Below are 16,858 nucleotides of genomic sequence, written 5' to 3'. Positions count from 1 at the left end.
TTCCTTAACATTGTAAAGGCCATCTATGCTAAGCCCATGGCTAATATCATTCTAACTGGTGAAAAACTGAAAGCATTCCCCCTAAAAACTGGAACAAGGCAGGGATACCCTCTTTCACCACTTCTATTCAATATTGTCCTTGAAACTCTAGCCAGAGCAATTAGACAGACCAAAGAAATTAAAGGGATACAAGTAGGAAAAGAAGAACTCAAAGTATCCCTATTTGCTGATGATATGATTATATACTTAGAGGAACCAGGAAATTCCACCAGAAAACTTTTAGATCTCATAAGCGAATTCAGTAAAGTAGCAGAATATAAGATCAATGCACATAAATCTAATGCATTTTTATACATAAGTGATGAATCTTCAGAAAGAGAAATTAGGAAAACTACCCCATTCACAATAGCATCGAAAAAAATAAAATACTTGGGAATCAATCTCACAAAAGAGGTGAAAGACCTCTACAATGAGAACTACAGAACACTAAAGAAAGAAATTAAAGAAAACCTTAGAAGATGGAAAGATCTCCCATGTTCTTGGATAGGAAGAATTAATATTGTCAAAATGGCTATACTACCAAAAGTGCTATACAGATTCAATGCAATTCCAATTAAAATCCCAATGATGTACCTTACAGAAATAGAGCAAGCAATTATGAAATTCATCTGGAAGAATAAAAAACCCAGAATAGCTAAAGCAATCCTTGGCAGAAAGAGTGAAGCAGGGGGTATCGCAATACCAGATCTTCAACTCTACTACAAAGCAATAGTAACAAAAACGGCATGGTACCAAAATAGAAAGGTGGATCAATGGTACAGAATAGAAGACATGGACACAAACCCAAATAAATACAATTTTCTCATACTAGACAAAGGGGCCAAAAATATGCAATGGAGAAAAGATAGCCTCTTCAACAAATGGTGCTAGGAGAATTGGAAATCCATATGCAACAGAATGAAACTAAACCCATATCTCTCACCATGCACGAAACTAAACTCAAAATGGATTAAGGACCTTGGAATCAGACCAGAGACCCTTCATCATTTTTTTTTTGGGGGGGGGTACAGTGAACTTTATTGATGGTATGTGACAGTAGGGCTCCCTAAGCCCCTCCCCTTCTTCAGGGGGTCTGGGATGGAAATTGGGAGGAGGGGAGATTCTCAGTGTGTTGAGAGACTGAGTTAGGGGCAGGGACTCCCCAGTTGAGGGCCTCTCTCTTCCTCTGTGTTCTTGCTGGGGCAGATGGTCCAGGGGCTCTTACTCCTTAGAGGCCATATGGACCATAAGGTCCACCACCCTGTTGCTATAACCAAATTCATTGTCATACCAATAAATGAGCTTGACAAAGTGATCATTGAGGACAATACCATCCCCTGCATTGAAGGTGGAGGAGTGGGTATCACTGTTAAAGTCGCAGGTGACAACCTGGTCCTCCGTGTCGCCCAGGATGCCCTTGAGGGGGCCCTCTGATGCCTGCTTCACCACCTTCTTGATGTGATCGTATTTGGCAGCTTTCTCCAGGCAACAAGTCAGATCCACAACTGACACATTGGGGGTGGGCACACGGAAAGCCATGCCAGTGAGCTTCCCATTCAGTTCAGGGATGACCTTGCCTACAGCCTTGGCAGCTCCAGTGGATGCAGGGATGATATTCTGGGCAGCCCCACGGCCATCACACCACAGTTTCCCAGAGGAGCCATCCACAGTCTTCTGAGGAGCAGTGATGGCATGACTGTGGTCATGAGTCCTTCCACAATGCCAAAGTTGTCATGGATGACCTTGGCCAGGGGAGCTGAGCAGTTGGTAGTACAGGAGGCACTGCTGACGATCTTGAGAGAATTGCCATACTTCTCATGGTTCACGCCTATCACAAACATGGGGGCATCAGCAGAAGGGACAGAGATGATGACCCTTTTGGCACTACCCTTCAAATGAGCCTCGGCTTTCTCCATGGTAGTGAAGACACCAGTGGATTCCACAACATACTCAGCACCAGCATCACCCCATTTGATGTTGGCGGGTTCTCGTTCCTGGAAGATGAAGATGGACTTTCCATTGATGACAAGCTTCCCATTCTCAGCCTTGACTGTGCCATGGAATTTACCATGGGTAGAATCATACTGGAACATGTAAACCACGTAGTTGAGGTCAATGAAGGGTCATTGATGGCAACAATATCCACTTAGCCAGAGTTGAAAGCAGCCCTGGTGCCCAGGCGCCCAATACGGCCAAATCCATTCACTACGACCTTCACCATCGTGTCTCAGGGACGCGGCTGGCACTGCATGAGTTGAGAAGAAGCGACTGTCTGTCAAATGGGAGGAGCAGAGAGCTGAGACCCTTCATCTTATAGAAGAAAAAGTAGGTCCAAATCTTCAACATGTCGGCCTAGGATCAGACTTCCTTAACAGGACTCCCATAGCACAAGAAATAAAAGCAAGAATCAATAACTGGGATAGATTCAAACTAAAAAGCTTTCTCTCAGCAAAGGAAACTATCAGCAATGTGAAGAGAGAGCCTACAGAATGGGAGAAAATCTTTGCCACTCATACTTCAGATAGAGCGCTAATTTCTAGAATATATAAAGAACTCAAAAAACTCTACACCAAGAATACAAATAACTCAATCAACAAATGGGCTAAGGATATGAACAGACACTTCACAGAAGAAGATCTACAAGCAATCACAGATATATGAAAAAATGTTCAACATCTCTAGTAATAAGAGAAATGCAAATCAAAACTACCCTAAGATTCCATCTCACCCCAATTAGAATGGTGATTATGAAGAATACAAGAAACAATAGGTGTTGGCGAGGATGTGGGAGAAAAGGTTCACTCATACATTGCTGGTGGGGCTGCAAATTAGTGCAGCCATTCTGGAAAGCAGTATGGAGATTCCTTAGAAAACTTGGAATGGAACCATATTTGACCCAGCTATCCCACTCCTCGGCCTATACCCAAAGGACTTAAAATCAGCATACTACAGAGATGCAGCCACATCAATGTTCATAGCTGTTCAATTCACAATAGCCAGATTGTGGAACCAACCTAGATGCCCTTCAATTGATGAATGGATAAAGAAACTGTGGTATATATATATATATATATATATATACAATGGAATATTACTCAGTCATAAAGAATAATATAATTATGGCATTTGCAGGCAAATGGATGAAACTGGAGAATATCATGCTAAGTGAGATAAGCCAATCTCAAAAAACCAAGGGACGAATGATCTCGCTGATAAGCGGATGATGACACATAATGGGGGGTGGGAGGGGAGGCAAGAATGGAGGAAGGAGGGACTGTATAGAGGGAAAAGAGGTGGGAGGGGTGGGGGGAGAAAGGAAAAAAATAACAATGAGTCAAAACTATTACCCTAGGTAAATGTATGATTACACAAATGGTATGCCTCTACTTCATGTACAAACAGAGAAACAAGATGTATCCTATTTGTTTATAATAAAAATTTAAAAAAATAGAATAAAGAGCGGGAGCAAGCATCTCCACCAAAGGAAAAGAAGAAGGAATGGCAATGAAGAAGATAACCATCTTCCCCCGCAGACCAAAAGGAGTAGTGGAAACCTGTCTTTCAGGATCCCTGGGACACAGTCTTCCAGCAGTGACAGCAGTGGCAACAGTAGCAGCAGCATCACAGCCCTGATGGGGCCGGTGAGCCCGAGGGTGACGTCAGCCAGGTCACACCCGCATCCAGCCCCAACCCCCTCAGCCCATGCCGAGCAGTCTGCACTGGGCCAAGGCCTTACTTCCACATCAGCCAGACCCTGAAGGAGGCCCACTTTCACAGCCTGCAGCCCCAGGACGGCCTCCGACGTGATGCGTGGGCAGTTTCTTGCCTTCTGTGAAGGGACAGGGTTGTGCAGATTTGATATTTCAACTTACAATTTGTTTTAAAAAATTGAACACAAAAAAATGCCTGTTGGCTTTTCAGTCTATATTTGAAATAGCAGGTTAACAGGCAATTGTTCACTTGTGGGTTTGATGCACTATTGCAATTTCAAAGGGACTTTGAAGCCATTTTTTTTAAAAATAGGATTCTTTTAAGGGAGGGTATCAAATCCATGTCAAGGCAGTGGTGTGGGGACATCTCATCTGTGTGTGTTGCATCCAGTGGGTCCAATTCAGACTGATTTCCAAATCTCTCAATTATAAGTTCTACTTTATGTAAAGGGTCTTTTAAAAATGTGGGATCTTCAATTTTTTAATTCAATGAACTAGTAAAAAGTTAAAAAAAAAAAAGAGTGACCGAATGTATTTTTTAAAAAGAGAAAAAAAACAAGACCCAACTCTATATCACCTGTAAAAGATTGACTTCACCTTTAAGGACAAAGATGGGCTGAAAACAAAGGGATAGAAAAAGACATTCTATACAAATGGAAAGCAAAGAGGAAGGGTAGTTGTACTTATACCAGATCTAGTGTTTAAAAAGAGACAAAGACTGTAAAAAGAGACAAAAAGTTGATTGTAATGGTTAATTTGAATTGCCGACTTGATTGGATTAAGAGATGCCGATGATTAAGAGGCTTCTGGGTGTGACCATGAGGGCCTGTCTAGGAATGACTGCAATGTGGAATAGTGAACTGAAGTGGAGCCCCTCCCTAAGCATGGGCTGCACTGTCCAATAGGATGGAATAAAAGCTGGAAGAACAAGGAAGCAGAGGCAGATGCAGATGCACGCTCAGCTCTTCCTGAAGGGGTTCTTGATCAATACTTCAATTGTCTGAGGATATTGGACTCTTGCTTCTTCACTCTTCCAAAGTGAACTCTGTCAATGATTCTCCAGGTAGTTTCCAGAAGCCTTGGTCTCATACTAGAGTAGCACTGTTGATCTTTCTAGTTCTGGGGCTTCTGTGTCTTGGACTGTGCAGCTGTTGGTTCTTCCAACTTTCCAGCTGCAGACAGCCATTGTGGACTATCCAGCTTTTGGTCATGTAAGCCAATCTAATAAATCCCCTTTTTATAATCATACTTTCTGTTGATTCTGGTCCTCTAGAGAACACTGACAAATACAGTCATTGTATAATGAAAGGGGTCAACTATCAAGAGGACATAACAATTGTTAATGTATATACACCCCACATCAGAGAACCTAAATACATAAATATTCATAGATATGAAAGGAGATACAGACTGTAATATGATACCAATAGTGAACTTCAACAACCCATTTTCAACCAAGGACTGATGATTAGAAAAAAATTTTTTTAAAAAGAAGCATCGTACTTAAACTGTGTTTTAAGACCAATGGACATATTCAACAGAAGCAGAATACACAGTTTTCTCCCTTCCTTTTAAAAATTTTATTCACTTGATGGTTCTGGGAATTGAACCCAGGGTCTTGACCATTCTAGGTAAGTGCTCTACCACTAAGCTACACCCCTAGCCAAAGAAGAACCCTCCAAAGATTTTTTAACTAAATTTTGATGTGCAGATTTATTGATTTTTATGTGCTCTATCACTGAGTTATATCCCCAGCCCTGTTCAAGTATACATGGAACTATCTCCCCCTGTTATGGCTTAGATGTGAGGTGTTCCCCCAAAACTCACATGTGAGACAATGCAAGAAAGTTTAGAGGTGAAGCAATTGGGTTACGAGAGCCTAAACCTAATCAGTGCATTAATCCAATGATAGAGATTAACTGGGTGGTAACTGTAGGCAGGTAGGATATGGCTGGAGGAGATGGGTCCCTGGAGGCGTGCCTTTGGGTTTTACATTTGCTGGGCTGAGTTAATCTCTCTCTGCTTTCTGGTGCCATGTTCTCAGCTGCTTTCCTCTCCACATACCTCTGCCTTGATGTTCTTCCACCTATGGCCTGAGATTTCTGAAACTGTGAACCCCAAACATTTCCTCCTTATAAACAAAAACAAAAACAGAAAATTGAGATCCTCAAGTGACTTATGGGTACAAGGAAGTTTGAGAAGCAACTGTCTAGGCAGTTTTTAAAATGGAACTTTATAGTGTCAGAGAAGTGGGAGTTACAAAAACTGAAGAAGGACAGGGTATCACATGTTTCAGACATAGAAGGAAATGTCATTGAAGGGCACCTCTGCTGTTAGTCAGCTTTTCCTCACTGTTACCAAAGTGCCTGACTAGAACGACTTGCAGGAGGAAAAGTTTATTTTGAACTCAGAGTGTCAGAGTTTCAGTCCTTGGCCAGCTGAGTCTATTGTGCTGGGTCCACAGTGAGGCAGAACATTATGGTGGAAGGGCATGGCAGAGGAGTGCTGCTAACCTCATGGTGGCCAGAAAGCAGGGAGTGGAGAGAAAGGGGCTGCAGGGAAGGGGAACCCTTCCAGGGTACACCACAATGACTCACCTCCTCCAGCCACACCCCACCTGCCTACAGTTGCACCAGTCTACTCAAACTAGGATGGACCAATTAGGTTACAACTCTCATAATCTAATCTGAATATTCCTCTGAATATTCCTGCACTAACACAGGAGCTTTGGGGGGACACCTCATATCCAGACCATAATAGCCTCCACATCCAGTTTGCTAGCTTGCTTCCTCCCAGGAGAGGTTTTCCTTTCTGTCTGGAAGCAGTTCTTCATTTAAACTTCCATCCTTGAGTTCTAGAACAGGAATTGGTGGTGGGACTCTATCCATCTATAAGATGTAGATTTCTGGCTTCCCTTCCTCTCAAGATTACTGTGAGAATTAAATGAGATGATGTTTGCAAATTTGTGGGCAATGTGAACTCTAGAGATACCTGGTTTCCATAAGGGTTGAATACTGTGTCGCTCTGTTTTAATTGATTTTGAAGCTTGGATTCTGTTTACATGGGTTTTACTTCAGGGCCAGGAACTCAAACAGGCCCCGGAAGAACACAGTTGTGCTCCGAATTGTTTTGCAGAACCTTATGCCTGAGGACCAAGAAACCTCAAGATTTAAAAAATCTTATTCAAAATCCTCCCTCTAGTCACCACACAACTCTCCCACATATTAACACAACATGTTGAAGTTTTTATTGTTTTTCATTTGCAGGGTATGGCTGAACACTCAGTGCCAGAGAGTAGGGATCTGCAATCTGTATTTCACTCTGCCCACTGGAAGATTTCTGCAATTGTTAGTAAAGACCACTATTAGTGTTTTGCATACATCAGCTTTTACAAACTATGTAGGGTATCCATGCATTAACCCCATCTAAGCGATGGTTCTCAAGGAAAGAAGATGTAGTGCTTTCCCAGAGATGAATTTTGGCATGGTGGTGGGAGGGTGGGAGCATTCTGTTTAGAGAAGCAGCAATGCGTTCATTCAAGAAATGGGAACAGGCAGACTCAGGGGACTCTGCAGCACAACCAGTGGAGGTGAGTCCTGCTGAGTCTGCAGGACCATGTCACAAAGCAACGGTTGTGCACTGTCATGCCCAAGTCACTCTAGGACACCCATGAGGAGTCAGACTCCAAGCATTTCCCTCAGCAGTCACCCCTCAGGACCAGGAAGGCTGTGAGTGCCTCTTAATCGGCCATTGTTAAAATTAATACAACTTGCTTTGAGAAAAGCCTTCACTACAGTCTTTCGGCTAAGAACAAGAAAAGGCTACCTCCAAATATGATCAAACTGAATTAGATCTTTACAACTTGACAGAAGTGTGTGTGTTGGGAGGTGATTTAGCTTGACCTGACTGCTGTCATGTTGACACATCACCATGGCTGCCCAGGAGTAACCCTGGTCAACATTCCCTGCACAGGTTCTCAGCATGCTATGCATAAACAAAACCATTACTGGAACTTTCAGACTGAACCCTGGCACCAGGAACGTACCGAACTCTTTCATACGTGCTTGAGATAAAACAGGTGTAATCCACTTTGGATGATGTCAATTTTTTTTTTTTTAATGCAGTGCTGAGAATTAAACCCAAGGCCCCATGTGTTCTAGGCAGGCTCTCTACCACTGAGCTACACCAGGCCCTTGAAGTCACTTTTGTCCTGAGACATAGGTATATATGTCTTATAGATATATAGAGATATGTATATCCCCCTACTTTTGACCCAAATTTTGGGAATCCACTCGGTCTTGCTGCTACCCAGGATGATGTTTCTGTCAGTAAGTCTCCTAGTAGACTGCAACCCCAAGTCTGTCTGCCTCTTTTCTTCAGTCTCACAGCTCCTAGGGTGGTTCTCATATGCTGGGACCAGTTGTTCTGCAACAGGCTGTCAGGCATGAGCACTGAACCAAATTATATTTTATTTTTATTTTTGGCAGTACTGGGGATTGAACCCAGAGCCTGTGCTAGGCCAGCGCTCTATCACTGAACTGCATTCCCAGCTCCTTTTAAATTTTGAAACAGGGTCTTGCTAATTTGCCCAGGCTGACCTGGAACTTGCAATTTTTCTACCTCAACTTCCTGAGTAACTACAATTATAGGCATGCACCCCCACACCCAGCAAAACCAAATTTTATCTGGGATTAAAAGGCAGAATGACCTTCTACAAAGTCAACTACAGTAGAATTCAATGAAGATCAACGAATTGTCATTAAACTCACTTCAGTTGAAGAATATTGGCAATTCTGTCCGAGCTATTGGGTTTACCATTATTAATTTTCTCTTGCCATTATTATCGATTGCCACAAGTTTAGTGGCTTAAAACACAAATGTATTATCTTATACTTCTGGAGATCAGAAGTTAAAAATCGATCTCAATGGGCTAATGCCAAAGTGTTGTCAGGGCTGATTCCGTGTAGAGGTTCCAGGGGGAATCTGTTTGCTTACCTCCTCTGACTTCTAGAGGCTGCCTGCATTTCTTGGCTTGTAGGCTCCATTTTCAAAGTCAGCAGCATAGTATCTTCAAATGTCTCTCTACTTTTGTTATCATATCACTTTCTCCTAACTTTGACCATCCTGACCCTCTTTTTGTTTTCTATTCTCTTTGGTATAATGCTAGAAAATCAAACCCAGGGCCTTGCATGGTAGGCAAGCACCCTATTGCTAAGCTATAACCCTGCATCCCACCCCCATCCTCTTTTATAAAGACCCAGTGATTACACTAGACCTGCCTGGATAACCCAGGATACTCACACACCTCCAGATTTTTAACCTAATCACAATCCTTTTTGTAATGGGAGGTAACATATCTGCAGGTTCTGAGGATTAGAACATGGACATCTTTGAGGACCATTAGTCCATTATAGGTATGGAGCCACATAATCTGTTAATTATGGCAATTAATCTGTTTGAAAATGGAAATGCATCCCATTCCAGACTGCACTGGTGACTCCAGAGAAGGGTCAGCAAACCTTTCCCATAAAGGCCAGATAGCACACATCTGTTGTGACTCAACTCTGCATAGTAACATAAAAGAGGGCATAAGTAATAGAGACACAAAGGAACATGGCTGTTTCCAATAAAAATTTATTTACAAAAAGAGGTGGCAGGCTAAATTTTACTCCTATCTAGGCCCAGCTGAAACAAAAGAATTCTGTTTAATCATTAACATTGGAGTCAAGTATGCAGGGAATTTAGATACTTTGAAGAAGGAAAAAGAAAATTAGCCAACATGAACATTGTTTACAGATTGCAATTAATAAATATGCCAACTAGGCAAGTATTTGGGGGACCAGGCCCTAACAAACTGGACCACAATTTCCTTGTATAAGAGCACTAAAAAAGGAGCCAGACAGGTAAGAATGTTAGTACCAGGAACCAGGAGAGACACGCATGCTAATAGTACACCCAGTGGACAACTCAGCAATCTCTTACTGGATTAGTCAACCAAGTTGTTTCCCAGAGAAGAATGAGGGACTATAGGCTTGAGCAGCAAGTAAATGTCCCAAAAATGGCTACTCCAACAGAGCCTGTCAATCACAATGGAAGCCAAGGAATGGAACAGATGACTCTGAGGTCAATGACAGTGTCTATCAGGCATAAAACCCAGATAGATATCATGGTGAAGACAAAGAGAACTGATTGAGTTTCCTCAAATTTGTGATCCTCCTGCTTCAACCTCCTGAGTAGCAGGGATTACAGGTGTGCACGACCATGTCTGGTTTAACTACTTTTTTACTGTAAGAATTAATTTCTATGACCTAACCAATTCTTTAAGTATGAAGTAAAAAGGAAGTCTGTGAAAATGGGGTGCTTTTATAGTGATTTTTTTGGGGGGTAGGGTACCAGGGATTGAATTCAGGGGCACTTGACCACTAAACCACAACCCCAGCCATGTTTTGTATTTTATTTAGAGACAGGCTCTTATTGAGTTGCTTAGCCCTTGCTTTTGCTGACACTGGCTTTGAACTCGTGATCCTCTTGCCTCAGCCTTCTAAGCCGCTGGGATTACAGGTGTGCATCATCATGTCCATCTTTTACAGTGAGTTTTTTATGCATTTTAATAATCTTTTCCTTATGGCATTTTCCAACAATGTGAAACCTTAAAAAATCCAGTTTAGTATCTCACCTATATAGAAGACTAAACTCATGCTTATAGAATATAGCTTTTGCTAACTAAATCTAAACTGTAGCCGCTTAGAGATTTAAATATCAATGTTTATAGAATATTGTTTGCTAATTTTCAAATAAATTTCATTTTTTAATTTTTTTCTTTTTTTTAGTTCTAGACGGACACAATACCTTTATTTATTTTTATGTGATGCTGAGGAGTGAACTCAGGGCCTCACACATGCCAGGCAAGTGCTCTGCCACTGAGCCACAACCCCAGCCCTCAAACAAATTTCTGATCAGGACATATGTGTGATTAAATGTATTCTCATTCTATTGCCTAAATGGAATAAATTTCTTCAAATGATGTTTCAAAATGAGCCTACAAAAAATTTAGGTCTGATTGGAACATTCTTCCTGTTTGTGTCAGTTTCTCAATGTAGAATTATTTTTCTTTGACTCCGTGGCCTCTGGGGGGGGCTGCTCAGCTGGTGTGGGTGTCTCCAAGGGACACAATGATGTGGGTTCTTCTGTGAAAGTTGGAAAAACTGAAAACCGAGCCCGACGCGGTGGCGCACACCTGTAATCCCAGCAGCTCTGGAGGCTGAGGCAGGAGGATCCTGAGTTCAAAGCCAGCCCCAGCAAACACAAGGTGCTAAGCAACTCAGTGAAACCCTGTCTCTAATTAAAATATAAACTAGGGCTGAGGATCTGGCTCAGTGGTTGAGAGCCCCTGAGTTCAATCCCCAATAACCCCCGAGAACAAAAAAAAAAAAAAAAACCAACCTCAGCAACTCAGCAAGGGCCTAAGTAACTCAGCGAGACCCTGTCTCAAAATATTAAAAAGGGCTGGGAATGAGGCTCAGTGGCTAAGTGCCCTTGGGTTTGGTCCCCAGTACCAAACCAAACAAAACTGAAAACTAAAGTCAATGTTGTTGCTTGTATGAACGGCTGTGACAGAAACATAGCTGGAAGGATGCTGATGGAAACAGAGCAGGCAAGGAAGAAACAAGCCCCTGCCTCAAGCAACCTTGCATCCAGTCTCTCTCCAGCACCTCCTGTCTTTGGAACCTAATAGGAATAGGTGACAAAGCAGAAATAGGATTTGCAAGTGTTGGCCCCAGCATCATAAAGCAGATCCTGGAAGGCTAGGTTTGAAGGTGAGAGGCAACAACGTAATAAGAAACACAGGCCTAAAAACACTACCATTCCAGGTACCCAGAAGAATCTGGAAGGATGTGGAAAGAGGTCAAAAGATCAGTGAAGATATGGCAGCATGTTGGAGGGATGTATGGTTCTAGGTAGTTATCTAAAATTGTGCCTGAAATTGATTAAGTGAGATAAAACTTGTGAGAGGAATATTAACTTAGACCACAATAGAATGGGATGTTTATTTAAATAAAAATATATTTTATTTATATTAAATGACTCTTTAAAAAGTTTTGAACAGTGCCAGAAATCTAGTAAGTGCTGAATAGTAATGGTTGTTCATCTTTGAAGTTCTCTGGTGATAAACATACAAAGATCAGCCTGGGCCTTTTGTTTGGGCACACACTGCGAAGGTCTCAGGCTGTCCTCTTCGAGTTCCTCTTTCATCCTCGGTACTTCATCACTGTTGTCTTCTGTTTCTTTTGTGGTTAGCTCTCAGCTCCCAGCTCTCAGCTCTGCCATGTTTTTCAACAGTCCTATTGTTTCTCTCCAGTTTTTCTCTATCTAGAAACATCTTTGAAGAAGCAAATTGGAAAGTCTATGTGTGTAGAAGAAGAAAGCCCTGGAGGAAACACTTTTTTTTTTTTTTTTTTTTTTTTAATTCTAATGAGCAGAGAGAATAGATGGTGAAAACAATGGTTAGTTACCTGGTAGTGAAAAAGAAATAAGAGAAAGAAAGACAAGGGAGATGATGATGATGATGATGATGATGATGATGATGATGATGATGATATTGTTGGATTAAAGGAGCAACAGACTGGAAAAAAACAGGAAAAAAGGAACCAAGCTCTCTAGCTGAGATAAAGGACACATCCCAGCTCTGACAGTTATAGAGGTACAATACTGTATTGTATTAATGCTAAAATGCCATTTCCCTCCCACAAATAGGATGCATCTTATAAACAAGGAATACCTGTGTTTAACTGACAGTATTCTTTCTTAGTGGTACACAAAATAATGGGTATTTTACAATTGATGGAGTCTTAGATTAATATATACTAATCTGAAGAGCTACCTTTCATACAGGTAAGCAGGTGTTTAAAAAACTGCCTTTGAAAAATAGTTAACAACTGTGGAATATTTATAATATACTAGATCTACTTTGCAGAATTAGGGAAGGGATTCTCCTTGAATAATCTCCTCAGTGAAGATTTTGATGTTTTTACGTTGATCACCATCCATACGGATTCAAAATCTAATTTACAGGGCTATGTGTATGAGGATAAATTTACCATCCCTTTAGAGGGGAAAAGGAGAGCTATTACTTTATATATATAATATATATATTTATATATAAAACAACAGATGCAATCTTTAACCATCTGGGTAAAGCAGATATGTGGTTACTCTAGCTATATACCCTTTTTTAAGGAAGTTTAATACTCTGAGCACATCACCAAGGAACAGTGAAATGCTAGATAAATCAAAATCTTTGTAATTACATCACTAAAATGGAAGCAAGGAATACAACAAATCTCAAAAAAAATGACACAAAACGCCCTGGAAGGAAAGGGTGGGCAAAACCTAGCTGTCTTCCCAAACCCTCATTTTGCTGGTAATACAGAATGCCAAAGTAAGGGAGAAAACCAGTGCCAAGAAGGAGACCAGAACAGGCCCCCTCTGATAAACCTGAGTCTTGAAAGGGCTACATCTGCAACGTACAGGTAAATAAGGAGCAATTCCCACCACGCAGAATGCAGAGGAGTCCACAACCACCCGCACCTATCTCCAAAGTGTCACTGTGTCCCCGGAGGACTCTTGCTTGAGATTTGCAAATCACAAGCTGGTTTTTGTACAGGGTTGTGGTTTGAAGTTACACTAACTGCAGTTTCAAACCTATTATGTGGAAAATTTAGTCCAAAGAGGTTCTGGGTGATGCTCCAGACGGTTGACAGAAGATTTTACAATTCCTCTTAGGAAGAACTCAGGTTCAACTCGGGCCTCAGAGAATGTCCCCAGATCAAGTTCTAAGTGGAGTGAGACACTTATAGTAAAAAATCAAAAGACATACAAGGGAATAAAATACCATGGTTAAAAACTAACAGTAAAAGCCAGGCACAGTGGTGCATGCCTATAATCCCAGCAGCTTGGGAGACTGCGGGAGGAAGATTGTAAATTCAAAGTCAGTTTCAGCAACTTAGTGAGATCCTCTCTCAAAATAAAAAATAAAAAGGGCTGGAGATGTGGCTCAGTGATTAAGCACCCCTTGGTTCAACAAAACAAAACAAAACTCTAATAGAAACAATAGATGACAAATAATACAGATATTGGAATTATTAGGCACAGCATTTAAAAAAAAACTATATAGGAAGAAATTCAATGTCCCAGAAACATGTGAAAAGATCTCTAACCTCAAGAGTAACAAGGAAAATGCAAATTAAATCCTCAATGAAATACTAATTCATGCTTGTCAGATTGACAAAAAAAGTTTTAAATTGACACTCCCAGCTTGGCAATACCTAGTATGTGCATGAAAACATGTGCACAGCTTCCATTTCTGGAGTTTACCCTAGAGAAACTCTGATGCATGTGTCCCAGATGTGGACCAGAATGTTCAGAGCCGTATTATTCATAAGATAAAGGAAATAAGTGGGAAATAACTCCAATGCTCCCTAATATTAAGATGATAAATTAATACTAAAATGAATAAATGCTGTGCTACAAAAGAAGTGTAAATAAATGAACCTATTTGCATTGACATGAATGAATTTCAAATACAGTATTGAAAAAAGAAGTCATATGAGAATACATGAAATATAAGTCCATTTATGTAAGATAAAAATGGTAAACATTGCTTAAAGATATATGCAAAGTTGATAAAATGAAAGGTAAGGAAATAATTATCATGAAGTTCAGGCCAGTGGTTGTGTCTGGGAGGGATGGGAGCAAGGAGTTACCACGGAAGCGGGGCAATTGAGGGGTCTCAGTTACCTGGTAATTCATTTTCTTCACCAGGGAGCAGTTACATGGGTGTTCACTTATCATTCTTTAGTATGTACATTTTTACTTGGGATTCTGAGACAGGAGGATCACTTGAGCCTGAGAGTTCAGACCAGCCTGGGCAGAATAATGAGACCCATTTAACAATAACAAAAAAGTATATTTTATACACAGTTTGCATATGACATATTTCACACACAAAAAATAAAAGTAAATAAGGAATTCTCCTTACAGTCCTTCTCTAACCCTGGAACCTGTTGCTAGAATGCTGTGCTATTCACATTCTCAATACCAGCTTCCTTAGCCATGGAATAAAAGGGGCCGTGGTTTTCCAGCAGTTCTTCGGGGCTGCCGTACTCTACAATCCTCCCATCGTCTAGGACCATTATCCTGAAACAAAGAGGGAAGAAATAAAAGCCTTAGAAAGTAGCATCTCAGAATAACCAGGACTAAGTATAGCTAGGCAAGGCTCCAAAGCAGTGGACATGAATGAACCACAGCTATGTGCATCAACATGCATGAAGTCCACGTGTGATACTGAGTCACAGAGGCATATGTGCACATGAATCCCTTTATAGCAGGTCTTTTTTTTTTTTTTTTTCCCCAAAGAAGATGTTGTTTAAGGATGATTGATTTTAAAAAGGGAGTCTTCCCCTGGGTCAAAAAAGGAAGCCTTTCCTCCCCAGCTTCTAAGACTACTGACCATCGACAGTAAGATGCCAGAGGAAGAAGAAGCAGGCACTTGCAGTGGTTTTACAGAGCAGCATCTGAGGCCCAGGAGAGTTGGGAAGGTCTATGATCAACATGTGCCATTCATAGGTTGGGTCTCCACCTCCCCATACTCAGTTAATAATTATAATTTCCTATTTTACTTTCAAGATGGTTCTCTTAACCCAGTTAGCTTTTAGAACTCGATGTGTAATTTTGGCCAAAATTTCTTGAAATCTCTGGGCCTCAGTTTCATCAGTAAAATGATGGTGGTCAACCCTTCTGCTGTAAGGTTTTCATGACTGACACGGTCACCGCTGACCAAGGGTTAACCCCTCACTCACTTGTTGCTGTCTATGATGGTGTGTAGCCGGTGGGCAATGGTGATGACCGTGCACTGGAAGAACTCATTTCGGATGGTCGTCTGAATGAGCTGATCTGTCTCTAGATCCACTGCAGCTGTAGCTTCATCTAGGATCAGAATCTTGGATTTCTGAAGCAGAGCCCTGCCCAGGCACACCAGCTGCCTCTGCCCCACGCTGCAACCAATAGAAGAAACCATGAATTAGCCCCTGAGCACCAAGGAAAAACCTGAGACAGGTTTTTCAGGTTCATATTCCAGATTAGACTTTTCAACACTCCCACCCCCAATTTCCCAATCCATCATGGTTGTCAGCAACAGTTTTCAAAAGTTCCCAATTAGAAGTACCACAGGAGCTTAATTAAAAAAAAAAAATCATGCTTCTGGGCGTCACGCCACCCAGTCAGAATGGGGAGGGGCCTAGGTACACGTGAGTTTAATAAGCACCCCAGGCAATTTTCATGTTATACAAGTTTGGGAAACACCGGCCCCAAACAGTGCCTTGCATTTGACTACAGTGATGGCAATGACCATTCCAAAACAACAGGAATGCTACCAAGTTTACTTCAGCAGTGTTTGATCTGACACCATTAATATAGGATGGTCCTGCACTGGAATGCCCCAGTGGCATTTCTTTGTGGCCTTAGCAAATCCATTCATTATTTTAATGTGTAATTCTAGTCTCAAGGCTAATTATTTGTTCAAGGCCTTCTGCCTTGATTAGAAACAAAGCAATCTAATGAACACGCTGTCTTGGTGTGAGGTGCAATGTATGTGGAATTCGAATATGCTTGTAAAATGCAAATAACTGTAATTTGCTAAAAGCCTGTAATGAAGGCCGGACCTCTTACTTACATAAAGAAGCTTTGGGAAATGATGTGAAGGAAATATTCAGGAATTTGCTAATTGTTCTTTCCTGCTGTGGCCATTAGGGAACATATTAAACAGGGGGTGGCTAGACTAAAGTTCTGTAATTTTCTGTTAGAAAATTTCTGCAGGAGATGAGAAGTCGCTCAAGATGAACTTCCAGTATTTGTCTGTAATGGAAGATCAGAGACACTACAAAACTATTTACTGAGCTTGTACCAAACTCCTGCCCGATTCAATTGGACTTTATAGTAACTGGGTTGAGGTACCACTTTGACTTTCAGTTGCTCTCTCTACACTGATATATCCAGGATTCATCAGAAATATTTGTTTTAATCCCCCAAACAGGACTGAAATCGAGACACTG

At 41.3% G+C, this 16,858-nt stretch overlaps 1 protein-coding gene and 2 pseudogenes across 2 annotated transcripts in view; 1 reads left to right on the top strand and 2 right to left on the bottom strand.

Annotated features, from left to right (window-relative positions):
- Positions 1 to 1,260: 1,260 nt before the first annotated feature.
- On the bottom strand, positions 1,261 to 2,299 carry LOC124985833 (glyceraldehyde-3-phosphate dehydrogenase-like; annotated as a pseudogene).
- A 1,228-nt stretch (positions 2,300 to 3,527) lies between these two features.
- LOC124984470 (protein FAM104A-like) lies at positions 3,528 to 3,846 on the top strand (annotated as a pseudogene).
- Positions 3,847 to 14,365: 10,519 nt separating this feature from the next.
- Positions 14,366 to 16,858, bottom strand: part of Abcc2 (ATP binding cassette subfamily C member 2) — a 60,736-nt gene continuing 58,243 nt past the window's right edge. Inside the window, exons 31-33 of one of the 2 annotated variants that reach the window (XM_047554143.1) lie at positions 15,608 to 15,802; positions 14,788 to 14,945; positions 14,366 to 14,672 (exon numbers count right to left, since the gene is read on the bottom strand). In XM_047554143.1, the coding sequence (XP_047410099.1) occupies positions 14,816 to 14,945; positions 15,608 to 15,802 (325 nt within the window). In that variant the 3' untranslated portion in view covers positions 14,366 to 14,672; positions 14,788 to 14,815. Of the gene's footprint in view, positions 14,946 to 15,607; positions 15,803 to 16,858 lie in introns of both variants that reach the window. The other variant, XM_047554142.1, reaches the window with a different exon arrangement.

Source organism: Sciurus carolinensis, chromosome 5, assembly GCF_902686445.1.
Source record: "Sciurus carolinensis chromosome 5, mSciCar1.2, whole genome shotgun sequence".
In the NCBI taxonomy this organism is placed as follows: Eukaryota; Metazoa; Chordata; class Mammalia; order Rodentia; family Sciuridae; genus Sciurus; species Sciurus carolinensis.
This window is presented reverse-complemented; position numbering and strand designations above follow the sequence as displayed.